The 16186-nt window shown below is 32.7% G+C and overlaps 2 protein-coding genes across 2 annotated transcripts; one reads left to right on the top strand and one right to left on the bottom strand.

The window, feature by feature from the left end:
• The first annotated feature begins 7270 nt into the window (after window positions 1-7270).
• LOC125190586 (GDSL esterase/lipase At1g29660-like) lies at window positions 7271-8914 on the top strand. The gene is made up of 4 exons (XM_048087916.1): window positions 7271-7531; window positions 7687-7811; window positions 7886-8128; window positions 8350-8914. The coding sequence occupies exons 1-4, from the start codon at window positions 7282-7284 to the stop codon at window positions 8815-8817; spliced, it is 1086 nt and encodes a 361-aa protein (XP_047943873.1). The 5' UTR covers window positions 7271-7281; the 3' UTR covers window positions 8818-8914.
• Window positions 8915-14527: 5613 nt separating this feature from the next.
• Window positions 14528-15944, bottom strand: LOC125188282. The gene is made up of 4 exons (XM_048085055.1): window positions 15679-15944; window positions 15045-15312; window positions 14855-14962; window positions 14528-14752 (listed from the first exon to the last, which is right to left on the bottom strand). The coding sequence occupies exons 1-4, from the start codon at window positions 15942-15944 to the stop codon at window positions 14528-14530; spliced, it is 867 nt and encodes a 288-aa protein (XP_047941012.1).
• Window positions 15945-16186: the final 242 nt, after the last annotated feature.

The raw sequence follows: 16186 nt of genomic DNA on the forward strand, positions 1-16186 counted from the left end.
GGTTTGTGTTAAAATGACAACTCCTCTTAAAATGACAACGTGACAACGCTTATATAGCAATATTATAAACGCTACACAGCAATATTCAATACGGTAGACAGCAATCTATAGATTGCTGTATAGTGTGTCGGATATTGCTGTTCAAGAAAAATTGCTGTTTAAAGAACAGGCAGATTGCTGCCCGTCTTTTTTTAGAATTTTTTGCCACGTGGCAGCTTATTATTCGTCCACGTGTACAAATGATTGGCTAGAAATGGTGGTATGGTGTTATTTTAAGGGGTGGTGGCACCCTAACATGCCCCATTAATGATAAGAACGTGATACCTAGAGGTAAGAAACATGTGCATTACTAATACTTACTATGTAAATACTTTAATAGATTATTATTATAGCCTCGATTAATTCGATCTTGTGAAATTCAAGTTAAAGATGAAATAATCGTCAAGTTGTACGTGCGGCAATCTAAACCACTCGTCAATTTGTTCATCACTATGCAAGTTAGGATTTTGAAACTATGTAAAACTCAACCTTAAAACAAAATGCAGAATTAAACATATGGTGGTAATTTTTAGATTATCGTTATTTTAGTTTTATGTCATTTTGGTAAGCATGACCTAAAATAATTAAAAATAATATCAAATTTGAATTTTACAAAAATGACCTAAAACTGATTAATAATGATCTTTCGTATTTTTCGTTAATTGTTGATCCTGGAACTCCATGTGAAATTATGGACATTTAATCTACTAATATATGAATACTACTATAAATCCTATTGTAGAAATGGCATACAAAATCCCAAAAAATGCATAATGTATCATGATCTTTTATTTTATGAATAATTTTTATTTTGAAGAAAAAATGTATTATTAGGATGTGATGATATGAGACACACTACTATTGTTTATATAAATATTGATAGGTAAACTTTTAAATCACATAAATGAATACGACAAATTATCGTAATAGACGTTATCAATAGTTGACCAGTGACAGATCTATTGGATCTAGCCCAATGGAAGTCCAAATTTGAGCATTATACAAATATAACGCCCAACCCGAAATTACCGCAACACATTGATTAAAAGTTTAAAACATAAAACAAACATGCTTTTTTCTTAAGTTTAAACCATAAAACAAACATTCTTTTTTCTTTTTAATATAAAAAACATCCGTAGTGGGGGGAGAGGGGTTAGGCGGACCCACAAACATAAAACAAACATGCTGAGTTTGTATAGTATGCTTGCGTAGAAATAAGACTGAATATTTGTTTTGAATTTTATATATTTAAATCTCACATTACACAACTTTTAGGACATGAAAATATTTTGATATGTATTGAATATACTTCAAATTTAATAAAAAAAATATTTTCCCACTTCCTAATAAAATATATCAGTTTTTTTTATACTTCTAATTTATTTTTTCATTATTTTTATCCCAAAATTCATACTTTCATCTATAAATACTCTCATTTCAAACCCAAAAAAATGACATTATGCCAAACAACTCTCTCAATCTCAATTTTTAGGATTTTAATTATGTAATTTTTAATTTTAAAGATTTTAATCATGTAATTTTTATTTTTTTAGTAATTTGTAATGGTATCGGGTATTTTTAATGCATTTAAATATTGTGGAAATGTTTTTAGTAATTGAAGTATTTAAATTGGATAATGGAATGGTGGGACCCTTGAGCATGCTCTTGCGAAAGAGCATAGATGTGTGTGTTGTGCTCTTGCGAAAGAGTAGGGAGTAAAAATGAATAAAAGTGGGTTCGGGCCCACTTCCATGCTCTTGCCAAAGAGCATGGATGGAGATGCTTAATAATATAAAATACTTGAGCTAAAACTAAGTACTATTCACTCCATCATTGATCACATTTTCAGTGATGACGCAGAATTTTAGGTGAATTTATTTAGTAAAATAAAATAGAGAGAAAAATATATTAATTTAAATATTTTAATAAAGAGAGCTAAAAGATAATTCGTTCTAAAAGTAGAAAGGTGATCATCTTGGACAAACAAAAAAATAATCATCTTAAATAGGAGAATACAAGTTAAAATAATGGCAAATGAGAGTACAAAAGTATAAGCATTAATAAGAACGATAACAAAATGTAATACCACAAAAACTCATCTAAAATCATTGAAAAAACAAGAATTTAGATCTGCCAGTCATCATTTGCCTTCATCTTACGGTATCTTGAGACAGAGTGAGAAGCTCAAGCGTTATAGTACTCCCTTCGTCTCGTAATAGATGTCACACTTTCCTTTTTAGTTTGTCCCAGAAAAGATGTCACATTTCCATTTTTGGAAAAAGTTCTCTCTCCACTAATTAATTTTAAAATTATATTTTCTCTCTCCATTTAACACACAAAACAAAACCTCCTAAAATTATGTGGCGTCTCACAAGTGTGACATCTTTTGTGCGACGGAAGGAGTAGTAATTTTTACAATTACCCAAATATAAAAGTGGACTACATCTATGTTCAAACTTGAAAAATGATCTTTAGGATACGTAAACTCAATGCAAAGAGGAAGAAATCCCATTAAGACAAGCAATTAAATATGTGTTCTTATTGGGTCTTTCAATAAGGACACAATATATTGAATTGGGTCATATTGGGTTTCGGTTAGGTTTGAATATCCTATTGACATTACTATCATTATCGTTATCGTGTGTCACCTTCATTTCTTGCCTTTGTGGCCATCCGCTCTGACGGGTTATATCTCTTCCACAACATGCATGAATTTTCTCAAGTAATTATCGTGTGGTATCTCGTTAGCATGAATAAAATTGTTCTACTTACATATTTGTGTCGTATGCAAGTCATGTGCAAGTTCGAATTGAAATTTTTCTTACAACTCGTATTTGGGTTTTGGCTTTAATATATAATTGGACTATACGCAGATTGATCCGATCATAAACGTACAAATCCACATTATATGTGAGTGCGACATTTAAATTAAAATTAAAATTTCTGTAAAGTTGAAATCTTGCGGAATTGAATTCGATCAATGATTAAAGTAAAGTAAAAAAAATACAACCAAGCTCACACTGACGAAAGTCACAGAACCCGTGATTGCATTTCTTATTCGAAATCTATTTTGTGACATGCTACAATATTGCAAGGTATGCTTTCTCTTTATTCATTATCGAATTAAATCATCAGTAATATCAAACTAAGGATTACCCACCCATTATTTTATCTATGTGCTTATATGTGATTAATTAGATATATAATGGTTTTGCATCGAACTTGAAATTTAAGAATAATACACAAAATTTAACATTAGTTTTTTACAAATTTTACTAACGGTCAAAACTAAATTATAGAATACTGTAAGCATGGCACCACTTCATCCAGACGACATTATTATAATTATGAGGTTCTGTTAGGTTGAGATTTTTAGACTTAATTGAGAATTGAGATGCAATCTTAGTCACTCATTCACAATTTGCATGTGATGTCAACAGCGTGTAGTTTATATCAACAAGGGGGTATTTTTGTCATTTTCGCACGATGTCAACTACGGAGACATTATGTCAACTACGATGTCAACAGCAAACGTTATTTATGTCAACTACGATCTCAACAACAAACGTTATTTATGTCAACTACGATGTCAACAATAAACTTTATTTATTTCAACTATTACGTCAACAACAAATATTTTCATGTCAACGACATATTATTTGTGTCAACAATAACGATTTACATATAATTTATGTCAACAACAAACATTCTCATGTCAACAACTTATAGTATAATTTATGTCAACAATAATATTTTAGGCAATATCACAAACACCTTATCTACACAACTCACAAATTCTAGCAACACAATCGAATTAAAAGTGCATCCATATATTTAACATGCATTAACTATCAAAGTCTGGCTACTGCACACCCTGGATCAAGAGCTCAATCTATTGGTAAATGCCAAAAATTAGAAACAGAATCACAATTGAAAAGTCTAGATACTAAAATTGAATCTCGTTTCCAATTCCAGAACTAAAAATTCATTTGTTCCTAACTTGCGAAGCAGAAATCCTCAACAATCCCCTACGAATCCTCGAATCAGCGGCCTCAGAAATCCTCATCTGAATCCTCATCAGCTCTCCAATCGTCACCGGCTTCTTCACCTTCCCTCCTGAGCCCAAATTGCCCGAATCGGGGCTCTGCATCGAGCTGGTGGATCTCATCCCAGCGCCTTCTTCATTTTCGACGCCGCCGCCGACGTCAGAGACCTCTACAGATTAGAATTCGAGCCGCCATTGGAGCTGCTGCTGTTGGGGGAATTAGCGTGGCCGCTGATATCTGATCAAAAACTTACCGTGCATCATCGGATATCTGATCGGGATGCGTAGTGATAAGGGGATAGATCAGAATTGAAGCGATGGGGGCCTCCGCCGCCGCTGCCGGCCTCCTCTGCTTCCTCCGCCCTGACGCCGGCTTCACCGTCACCATCCCCGTCACTGCCTCCTCCTGCCACATTGATCCACCGCTGCCCTCCACCGTGATGCTCATTGTCGCGATGGCGGCGAAAGGGAGAAATTTCAAGCTTGTCTGCTCTCAGCTCCGTGACCCAGCGATGGGGCTAGGAATTTTCTTTAATTAGAATAAACATGAAATTACCATTCTATCTTTTCATAATAAATTAATCTAAAAATTTTTTTGTGTGGCAAAATCTAGACCACTCATTTAATAAAAATGAGTGACTGATATTGCATCTTATTTCTCAATTATCCTAAAAAATCTTGGTCAAGAAATTTCATGTAAGTTACTAGTAAAATATTTTAAAAATTTATCTCACGCACTCAGTCTGTATCTTTGCCTGTATCTTTTACTTAGAGATGGATTGATACAGTATAGAAATACTATATCTTACTGTCAGTGACAAGAATTTGGAAAGAATATACTTTACTGTTAAAAAATTGTGAACCTGAACCATATGATATTCATTTATACACTATACATTTTTATTAATGAATGAACTTCAAAAAGGGTCCCTGGACTTGGGTGTATCTCGAAAATGATTCTTGGATTTTAAAAATATCACCAGTAGTCCCTGGACTAAGGGAATATAAAATATGGTCCTTTTGCATTGTTTCGAGACGAAAATGCCCTTTTGAGGGGTTTTGGAGGGTTTGGGAAAATTGGTCTTTTTACATTTTTAACATTTTAAATTTGATATTATTTTATGTACTAAATCTGATATTATTTCAAAATTATTATTCTTCTTCCCTTTTGTCATCCTTCACTTTGTTTCTTTATTTCAATATTTAATTTATAAAATTAAATTTTAAATTTTGATTTGTAAATATCAATATATTTTTTTAATTAAAACTATTAATTCATGGACACTATAAATATTTATTAAAATTATTAATTTTTGTTATTTAATGTAATATTCATCTGAATTGAAGAAGTACAGAAAAATAATATTAATCATGATGGAAAAATAAGAGCTATTCTATTTAGCATTCGTTCAGTTGTTATAATTGTTTGTGATTGAATATTATGAAGTTGACTAAAAATTTTATATAGGAGTATTTTTGTTGAAATTTTCTAGATTGTTTTCAAATTAATAAACGAAAATTATATTAGTCTTACATTAGATGCATATTTATTTCAAAATAATCGTGTTATATGATCTATTTATGATTAAAGCTATTAAATATTGATTAAAACTAAGGCGTTGTCATATCTTATTGCTTAAATATTAGACACTATCAAATATTGATTGTGACTATTAATTTTTGTTATTTAATAATTTTTATAATTAAAAAATTTATTGTTATTTAAAAACTGAAATTTAAAATTTAATTTTGTAAAATTAGATCTAATATTGAAATAAAGAAACAAAGTGAAGGATGACAAAAGGGAAGAAGAATGATAATTTTGAAATAATATCAGATTTAGTACATAACTGAAATAATATCAGATTTAAAATGTTAAAAGTGTAAAAGGATCAAATTGCCCAAACTCCACAAAACCCCTCAAAAGGGCATTTTCGTCTCGAAACAGTGCAAAAGGACCGTTTTTTATATTAACCCTTAGTCTATGGACTACTGGTGATATTTTTAAAGTCCAGGGATCATTTTCGAGATAAACCCATAGTCCAGGAACTATTTTTGAAGTTCAAGTGTTTATTAAAATAATTTAATAAATAAGATAACATTCATAACTTTGTTCCCTATTCAACTTATAAATATGTTGTTCTCTACAGAGGAGTAGTTTATTTAAGTATCACGTGATCAATGGTCGTGGTGGGGGCGGGAGAATGGTACTGTTATTTGTTTCTGTCTATAGCTGTTTTAATGAGCAGGACCTATAATATTAATTGATTGTTTTTTGTTGAGAATGAATATGATTTTCCAGCCATTTTAAAAAGGAAATTATGGAAGATTTGTAGATTAATTACGGTAAATTTGATACACAAGAGTTAGAGACAACAAGTGTGTAATAGTAGCTCAAGTGCTCAACACACAATTCAATTATGAATCTTAGCATATTAGTAAATTTGATGATGTCGAGAAATTATAAAATTTCACATGGAACAAAAATAAATACTTCATTCACCTACCAAAAAACTTGGTATACCTACCTTTACTTTTGAAATATTGGCACATAATATCATGAAATTTTCAAAAAGTAGAGTGTTTCCCACGAACTTTGAAATTGACAAATAATAACACGAACTATACTCTGTGTTTATTATTTTCCACCAGTGAAAAATTCCGACTATATTAATAAATTGAAGGACAAATTCCGAGGCTGTGCTTCAAGAAAAACTATTCTTAAATATTGAAAATCTTGAAACTCTCAAAGTTGTTGTCGAGAAATTACAAAAAAAATTTGTATCATGATATTATTTGCCGGAATTTTTCATTGGTGGGAAATAACAAACTCAGGGTAAAGTTCGTGATAATATTACCGAATTCAAAGTTCATGGAAAAATTCCAACTTTTTGAAAGTTCCATAATATTAAGTGCCAATATCCTTTTCCATTTTGGTATTACCATCCAAACATTTATACCCCAATTTCAAATACTATTTCCCAATAATCCCTTGCATTATCAACCACAATTCATACGAACATAAACTTTATTGGACAGTTCCCTCTCCTTCTTACAGAATACTAGTATTTGCATGTGGAAACCGTGATCACGTGGGAACCTAGCTCTTTATAACTCAACTAATCATCAGTAGCCTATTTAAGGGTGTCCCCTCGTCTATGTTTCTCCACACAATCATCATCATCATCATCATCATCATGCCTCATTCTATAATGAGAAATGTATTCTATTTTCACCTACTAAATCTTATAATTTTCCAATTTGGTGGCGTTGTCAATGCATCACAAGTTCACTGTTTCTTCATTTTCGGAGATTCATTGGTGGACAACGGCAACAACAATTACCTCAACACAACGGCCAAGGCCAATTACTCCCCTTACGGCATTGATTTCCCGGCCGGCCCCACTGGTAGATTCACCAACGGCCGAAATACCGCAGATTTCCTCGGTACATCATTGTTAAACCATCCTTTTTCTTTATGCGCTCATTTTATGCAATATTATTTTATGTATTAAATATAATATTTTTATTTTTAGAATTAGTAAGTCACTTTCATTGGAACATTCATTTTAGAAATAAATCATCATTGTTGATAATAACAGCTGAACTACTGGAGATAGATGAACCCCTTCCGCCATACGCCAATGCTACGGATTGGGACAGAATCAACGGCGTCAACTTTGGCTCGGGTGGAGCCGGAATTCTTGATGAATCCGGGCAACATTTCGTACTCCCCCTCTCCCTTTCGCTTTTAATTACTTTGCCTCTTTTTGTCTAGTAGTAATTGTTTTGTTTTGCAAGGGAGATGTGGTGACTATGAGCGAGCAACTGTCGAATCATGAGGCCATAATTACGAGATTGGCCGAAATATTTGGAGAGAGAAAATTAAGCTTGCAACATCTTAGCAACTGTACATACTACGTGGCAATGGGCAGCAACGACTACCTTGGCAACTATCTCCCCAAATACTACGCCTCCACCACTAAATACACTCCCGAACAGTTTGCTTCTCTCGCCATTGCACAATACTCTAAGCACCTTCTTGTCAGTTCACTTTTCTCTCTCCTCATTTCAACAAATATATACTCCATTTGTTACTTTTGAAATATCACAGGTTTTAATGCATAACTAGTAAAGTAGTACAGAAGAGATAGAATGAAAAAGTGGTAACGGATACTACTACATGAGTTTTATTGCAAAACTGATAAAGTAAGAGAAATAAAGAAAAAAAGTAATTAAAATATTGATCTGATTGAATATTCCAGAGGCTATACAAGAACGGTGGGAGGAAAGTAGCCGTGAACGGACTCGGAAAATTAGGGTGCGTTCCGCAGCAGATAGCGAAGTACCCTGTCTCCCCGGAGACAGGGTGCGTGGAGACGAGCAACGCGGCCGTGGACATCTTCAACGAGAAACTCAAGAAATTAATAAAAACGTTGAACCTCCTCCCCGGCGCCAGCTTCCTGTACGTCACTGAAATCTTGGACAACCCATTGTACGGAAATATAACGGTGGTCGGAAAACCATGTTGCGAGGTGTCGGAGGATTCGCTAGGGCACTGTGTTGAGGGAAGCACGCCGTGCAGCAACAGAGATGAATACTATTTCTGGGATTCACTCCATCCAACTGAGGCTGCCACTTCCTTGTCCGCAAAGATTATCTACGATGCTTTGGCGCCATTATTGCAGACTACAACTACTACTGCTGCTACCCCTCTTGTTGATGTTGCCTGATCAAGGATTTTCTTTGTGATTATTGAACATTTGTTTGTTCAACGCTGTAAAAGTTTGGATTATGTTTCATCAATAAAAATGCATTTGGGACCCATCATCTTAATTTCCTTTTTTTATCTTTTTTAAATAGAATTAACAATGGTTCTTATATGTTTGTACTTCGTATGATGACTCGAATCTTCAGAGATGAGTTGAAGAGCTATACTCCCTCCGTCCCTCTATAGCTGAGTAGTCTTCCTTTTTGGATTATCGTAATTGAGTCATTTCCTTTTTTGGCAAAAAAATATTTTACTCTCTCTTACTTTACTTTCTTTTCATCTCCCTATCTTTTTTTCTTTTCTACTTTATTTTCTTTTCGTTTAACTCATCTAAAACAATTTTTTCTTAAATCTTGTGCATAAAAAATGCCTCTTCTATATAAAGACAGGGAGTATGACATTTCATGATGAGAAAATTATAATTCTTAAGTACTAATCTTATAACAAAAAGAAAATTATATAAATCGATGAAATTATTTCACGCAAATTTAGGAAGATCAGATAGGGATGGTCCTCCAAGTGCAGCAATTGCTGCCCATTGGGTATGTGCATCATAGGCCTCATCGCAAAAACATAAAAACATAAAGCCCATTTCTTACTATTTTTGCTCTGATTGAAAAACTATTTTAATATTCGGCCCATCAAATACACAATGCATGCTGCGTAATTATATGACTCATTACGGAGTACTTTTCTTAACAATATACAAGGACATTTTAGGTACTTTACACTCACAATAGTTTATACATTACACATTTACCCTCTTATAACTATTTAGGGAAGATCAAGTTTCTAAGTTTAATAACTGCACATTTAGGAAAGATAATTCATTCTATCATAAAGCTACATAATTATAGCTAAATTAAAACTAAAAAGATAAATTTTGTACATTCTTCACCATACATTTTTAAAAATATTGGGTACGTATTTGAGGAATATTAAATTTCTTCTATTTTCTCACCACTCATTTATGCAATAAAATTTATTGAATAAATAGACATAAAATGTTAGTAGTCATTACAAAAAGTCACATAATGTATTTAAATTTTTAGTATAGTCATCCAACTAATTAAATATTATTATTTTAATTTAACCCCATAACCAATGAAATTGTAAATCTAAAAGTTTGTAGCTATCGGATATTGAATTATGGGAATTTCGGGATCGGGTACCCGAAAATTTCGGATCGGGTATCCGCGGATACCCGGTTTGACAGCCCTAACTGTAAGCATGCATGGCACCACTTCATCCAGACTGACATTATTATACTTATGTAATTTACTAGTAAAATATTTTAAAAATTAATCTCACACTCTCTCTGTTTCTAATCCAACTATATAAGGTATCTTTGTCTTTATTTTTACTTAGAGGTGGACTCATACGGTATACTTTAATAAAATATATTCCCTTCGTTCCAGAAATAAGTCATTTGGGGTTGACACAAGTTTTAATATTTAATTGATAAAGTAAGAGAGAAGAAGAAAAAATAGTTGAAATTGTATAGTGGAAGGTGAGCTTATAAATGAAAAAGTAAAAAAAAAAAATGAGAAAAAAGTTGCTATAAATAGATATGTGACTATTTATATGGAACGGACGAAAAAAAAATATTACCTATTTCTATGGTACGAAGAGAGTATCATATTGTCAGTGGCGAGAGTTTGAAAAGAATATACCTTTAGTGTCAAAAGATTGTGAACCATATGATATTCATTTATGCACTAGACATTTTTATTAAAATAATCTAAAGAATAAGATAACAATCAACTTTGTTTCCAAATCATTTTAATAGTAACTTATAAATATTTGAGTGAACTATAAAAATGTTGTCTGGACTATGAGGTTATCTTATAAATGGTCCCTATATTTTAAAAATATCACCAGCAATTTCTGGACTAAGGATTAATATAAAAAATGGTCCTTTTGCACTGTTTTGAGATGAAAATACCCTTTTGAAGGGTTTTGGGAGGTTTGGACAATTTGGTCTTTTTACACTTTTCATATTTTAAATCTGATATTATTTCAGTTATGTACTAAATTATCTGATTTTATTTCAAAATTATCATTCTTCTTCCCTTTTGTCATCCTTCACTTTGTTTCTTTATTTCAATATTAGATTTAATTTATAAAATTAAATTTTAAATTTTAAATTTTAAATTTTAATTTTTAAATATCAATAAATTTTTTAAATTAAAACTATTAATTCATGGACACTATAAATATTGATTAAAACTATTAATTTTTGTTATTTAATATAAAGTGAACTACAAAAATAGTTCCTGGACTATGCGTTTATCTCGCCAATGAACCCTGGACTTTAAAAATATCACCAGACAACCCTGGACTAATCGTTTATATAAAAAATGGTCTTTTTTCACTGTTTCGTGATGAAAATACCCTACTTGGAGGGTTTTGGGGGGTTTGGGCAATTTGGTGTTTTTACATTTTAAATCTGATATTATTTCAGTGATATACTAAATCTGATATTATTTGAAAATTATCATTCCTCTTCCCTTTTGTCATCCTTCACTTTGTTTCTTTATTTCAATATTAGATTTAATTTTTAAAATTAAATTTTAAATTTCAATTTTTAAATATCAATAAATTTTTTTAATTATTAAAATTACTATTAAATAACAAATTAATAGTTTTAATCAATATTTGATAGTGTCTAATATTTAATCAATAAGGTACGACGACACCTTAGTTTAATCATAAATAGATCATATAACACGATTTATTCCGAAATAAATATGCTTCTAATGCAAGACTAATATAATTTTCGTTTATTAATTTGAAAACAATCAAAATTAACTAGAAAATTTCAACAAAAATCTCCTATATCAAATTTTTAGTAGTATCAAATTTTTAGTCAACATCATAATATTTTTAGTCAAATTCTTCTATACATTAGATGCATATTTATTTCGTAATAAATCGTGTAATATGATCTATTTATGATTAAAACTATTAAACATTGATTAAAACTAAGGCGTCATCGTACCTTATTGATTAGATATTAGACACTATCAAATATTGATTAAAACTATCAATTTGTATTTAATAATAATTTTAATAATTAAAAAAATTTATTGATATTTAAAAATCAAAATTTAAAATTTAATTTTATAAAATTTAATCTAATATTGAAATAAAGAAACAAAGTGAAGGATGACAAAAGGGAAGAAGAATGATAATTTTGAAATAATATCAAATTTAGTACATCACTGAAATAATATCAGATTTAAAATGTAAAAAGACTAAATTGCCCAAACCCCCCAAAACCCTCCAAAAGGGTATTTTCGTCACGAAACAGTGAAAAAGGACTATTTTCGAAATAAACGCTTAGTCCAGGGTTGTCTAGGGATATTTTTAAAGTTCAGGGTTCATTGGCGAGATAAACGCATAGTCCAGGGACTATTTTTGTAGTTCACTCTTTAATATAATATTCAGCTGAATTGAAGAAGTACAAAAAATAATATTAATCATGATGGAAAAATAAGAGCTATTCTATTTAGCCTCCGTTCGGTTGTTATAATTGCTTGTGATAGAATATTATGAAGTTGACTTAAAATTTTATATAGGAGTATTTTTGTTGAAATTTTCTAGTAATTTTTATTGTTTTCAAATTAATATACAAAAATTATATTAGTCTTACATTAGATGCATATTTATTTTAGAATAAATCATATTATGTAATCTATTTATGATTAAAGCTATTAAATATTGATTAAAACTAAGGCATTGTCATATCTTATTGATTAAATATTAGACATTATCAAATATTGATTATGCTATTAATTTTTGTTATTTAATAACTTTTATAAATAAAAATTTATTAATATTTAAAAACTGAAATTTAAATTTTAATATTGTAAAAAATTAAATCTAATATTGAAATAAAGAAACAAAGTGAAAGATGACCAAAGGGAAGAAGAATGATACTCCCTCCGTCCAGCAATAGAAGTCCCGTTTTTCCGTTTTTGTCCGTCCGGCAATAGGAGTCCCGGTTCTACTTACTATATTTTGACAATTTAATCACCCTCCCCCTTCTCAATAATTTACTGTATTGCCATTAAAAAACACCCCCTCCCCCAAAATTAACTTATCTCTCTCACTCTATCTATCCCTAAAATCAACAATTTCTTATGCTGAAATTTTTCTGAGGGATGTTTATGATGGTTTATTGTTGCTATACTTGCTGCAATTTGTTGTTGGGTGGTGCTGTGGTGAATTGTGGTGCTTATATTGTGTGAAAAACCACCCCTTGATTAGGTTTGGAGGCTTTTATTGGTTCCCTATGCTGAAATTTTTCTGAGGGATGTTTATGATGGTTTATTGTTGCTATACTTGCTGCAATTTGTTGTTGGGTGGTGCTGTGGTGAATTGTGGTGCTTATATTGTGTGAAAAGCCACCCCTTGATTAGGTTTGGAGGCTTTTATTGGTTCCCTATGCTGAAATTTTTCTGAGGGATGTTTATGATGGTTTATTGTTGCTATACTTGCTGCAATTTGTTGTTGGGTGGTGCTGTGGTGAATTGTGGTGCTTATATTGTGTGAAAAGCCACCCCTTGATTAGGTTTGGAGGCTTTTATTGGTTCCCTATGCTGAAATTTTTCTGAGGGATGTTTATGATGGTTTATTGTTGCTATACTTGCTGCAATTTGTTGTTGGGTGGTGCTGTGGTGAATTGTGGTGCTTATATTGTGTGAAAAGCCACCCCTTGATTAGGTTTGGAGGCTTTTATTGGTTCCCTATGCTGAAATTTTTCTGAGGGATGTTTATGATGGTTTATTGTTGCTATACTTGCTGCAATTTGTTGTTGGGTGGTGCTGTGGTGAATTGTGGTGCTTATATTGTGTGAAAAACCACCCCTTGATTAGGTTTGGAGGCTTTTATTGGTTCCCTATGCTGAAATTTTTCTGAGGGATGTTTATGATGGTTTATTGTTGCTATACTTGCTGCAATTTGTTGTTGGGTGGTGCTGTGGTGAATTGTGGTGCTTATATTGTGTGAAAAGCCACCCCTTGATTAGGTTTGGAGGCTTTTATTGGTTCCCTATGCTGAAATTTTTCTGAGGGATGTTTATGATGGTTTATTGTTGCTATACTTGCTGCAATTTGTTGTTGGGTGGTGCTGTGGTGAATTGTGGTGCTTATATTGTGTGAAAAGCCACCCCTTGATTAGGTTTGGAGGCTTTTATTGGTTCCCTATGCTGAAATTTTTCTGAGGGATGTTTATGATGGTTTATTGTTGCTATACTTGCTGCAATTTGTTGTTGGGTGGTGCTGTGGTGAATTGTGGTGCTTATATTGTGTGAAAAGCCACCCCTTGATTAGGTTTGGAGGCTTGTGTCCATTCCCTATGATGAAATTTTTCTGAGGGTTTTATAGCATCATCCTGCATATGTGCATCACATTAGGTTTGCACTATTTCTATACACCAAAAAAATAAAAACTCAAAAAATAATAGGGGCTGACCAACACACCAAAAAAATCAGACTACCCTATTCCATAAACACTATGGCCTGACCAACACACCAAAAAGATCAGTCCACCCTATTTCATAACCATCACTTTGGCTTACTTAGAAGCCAAATGCATTTGACAGAGGGCCAATATCATACATTGACCCATCATTGTTCTCTGGCATTTGTAAGTAATGCAACACCTCTCTCACAAGATCACTTTGGGCAGTCCAACAATTCTTTGTAGCCTATCCTTGTTGATGTGTGGAACTTTGTAGCCATTTTCATCCCTGCACTGTAGGATTTCAGTGAGGCAAGCCTGCAAGCTTAGGAAAACTTTATTGAGAGTTTGTGGTGAAAGCTCTGCAAAAGAGCTACACACATTCCCCACAAGTTCATCCACAATGCTGCATGGTTTCTCATACTGCAGTGACTGAATTGCTCTAAAAAATCCCAAGTTTAAGATGTTAGTGTCAGGGGAATTAGGTGGTTGTCAAATCAGTTGGATTTTAAATCCATCTGAGTTGGCAACAACCTGAAATTCTGGATCCATAGCTGTTATGTGTGGGGTTGCATTATCTTGCTGAATGTAGATGTCTTTGCTTGCCCAAATTGGCCACTTGGCCTTAATTGCAGGTATAATCTGGCATGAATAACAATAACATAGCTAAATGATGATCTTTGTTGAGTTTTTAAGATCTGATAAAATGGAAAAAGTTGCATACCTGGTTGATAAGGCAGTCTCTCATCACTACCTTTGTGACTGAATGTATTGGCTTGGTTTCCATGGTCCCTCTGGGCCTGTTCTTTGACTTCCTCTGTGTTGGCAGTACTTCAGTGAAGGGAAATATTCCCACCTTACCATCATAAATTGCCTGCCCATCCATACCAAAATGTGGTCTATTGACAGCACACATAAACATAACTTTAGTGATGAATCTCTTGAATTTGCATGACCTATATGGCTCATCCTCATCCGGCAAGAGGTAGTACCTGTTTGATGCCTTGGTCATATAGAACCTTTTTTCATCTATATGCACTACATTGTGCATGCTTTGATATTGAACTCTACCTTGAGTAATTTGTGGCTGAAGTTGACTAAGACTCCATCTAACTCTTGCTAGCTTATTCATATTGGTGAGGGCAGGTTTGATTGCATTTGTATGTGGCCTTAATTTACCTTGCTCCACCCATAGACCTACTGTGCTCTTGCTAACATTCAATTTGACAGCCATTTTTCTCAATGAAGCTCTCTCAAGAGTAGATAAGTTTCTAACCTTTTCTTCGTCAAGTTGTAATATGCAATTTGACAGCCATTTTTCTCAATGAAACTCTCTCAAGAGTAGATAAGTTTCTAACCTTTTCTTCATCAAGTTGTAATATGTCAGCATGATGGTATCTTTAATCTTTCCTTCCATGCTTGTAGGTTCTCCCCTTTGCATCTGCTCCTTGGCTGCCTTCCATAGCCTGTACACGGTCTTCCTACTGACCTCAAATGTCTCTGCTGCCTCCATTACAGCCCCTCTTGCAAGCACTCCATCATGGCTGTGCTTGAGTAGAAACTGCACCACATTGTTCTTGATGTTGCTGTTCAAGTGTTTGGTTTGCCTCTGCCCATTATCCATTCCTATGATGAAATTTCTCTGAGGGATTTAAATTTACATAAACTAAGGGAGTTTTTTTTGGAGTTTCTCAGATTTTGGGGTTGGTAAGAGTGTCTTAAATGAGTGTAGGTGGTGTATTTATAGCTGATGTTTGGAGTTGTACTTTTTGGAATTCAAATTTCCCTCAAACTTTTTGTAGAGGGAAATTTGAACATTTCAGTTCCCTCCTTGTATTTTTAGCACTTTTGGAATTGTATTTTGAA

The sequence above is a fragment of the Salvia hispanica genome, chromosome 5 (genome assembly GCF_023119035.1).
Source record: "Salvia hispanica cultivar TCC Black 2014 chromosome 5, UniMelb_Shisp_WGS_1.0, whole genome shotgun sequence".
Taxonomy (NCBI): domain Eukaryota; kingdom Viridiplantae; phylum Streptophyta; class Magnoliopsida; order Lamiales; family Lamiaceae; genus Salvia; species Salvia hispanica.

Excerpts from the sequence above, each read along its gene's own strand:
- LOC125190586 (XM_048087916.1), top strand. The coding sequence starts at position 7,282 with ATGCCTCATTCTATAATGAGAAATGTATTCTATTTTCACCTACTAAAT. Across the intron at positions 7,812-7,885 it reads ATGAATCCGGGCAACATTTC|GGAGATGTGGTGACTATGAG; the intron begins GTACTCCCCCTC and ends TTGTTTTGCAAG. Across the intron at positions 8,129-8,349 it reads AATACTCTAAGCACCTTCTT|AGGCTATACAAGAACGGTGG; the intron begins GTCAGTTCACTT and ends TGAATATTCCAG.
- LOC125188282 (XM_048085055.1), bottom strand. The coding sequence starts at position 15,944 with ATGGATAATGGGCAGAGGCAAACCAAACACTTGAACAGCAACATCAAG. Across the intron at positions 15,313-15,678 it reads TACAACTTGATGAAGAAAAG|GTACTACCTCTTGCCGGATG; the intron begins GTTAGAAACTTA and ends GGCATCAAACAG. Across the intron at positions 14,963-15,044 it reads GAGACTGCCTTATCAACCAG|ATTATACCTGCAATTAAGGC; the intron begins GTATGCAACTTT and ends TATTCATGCCAG.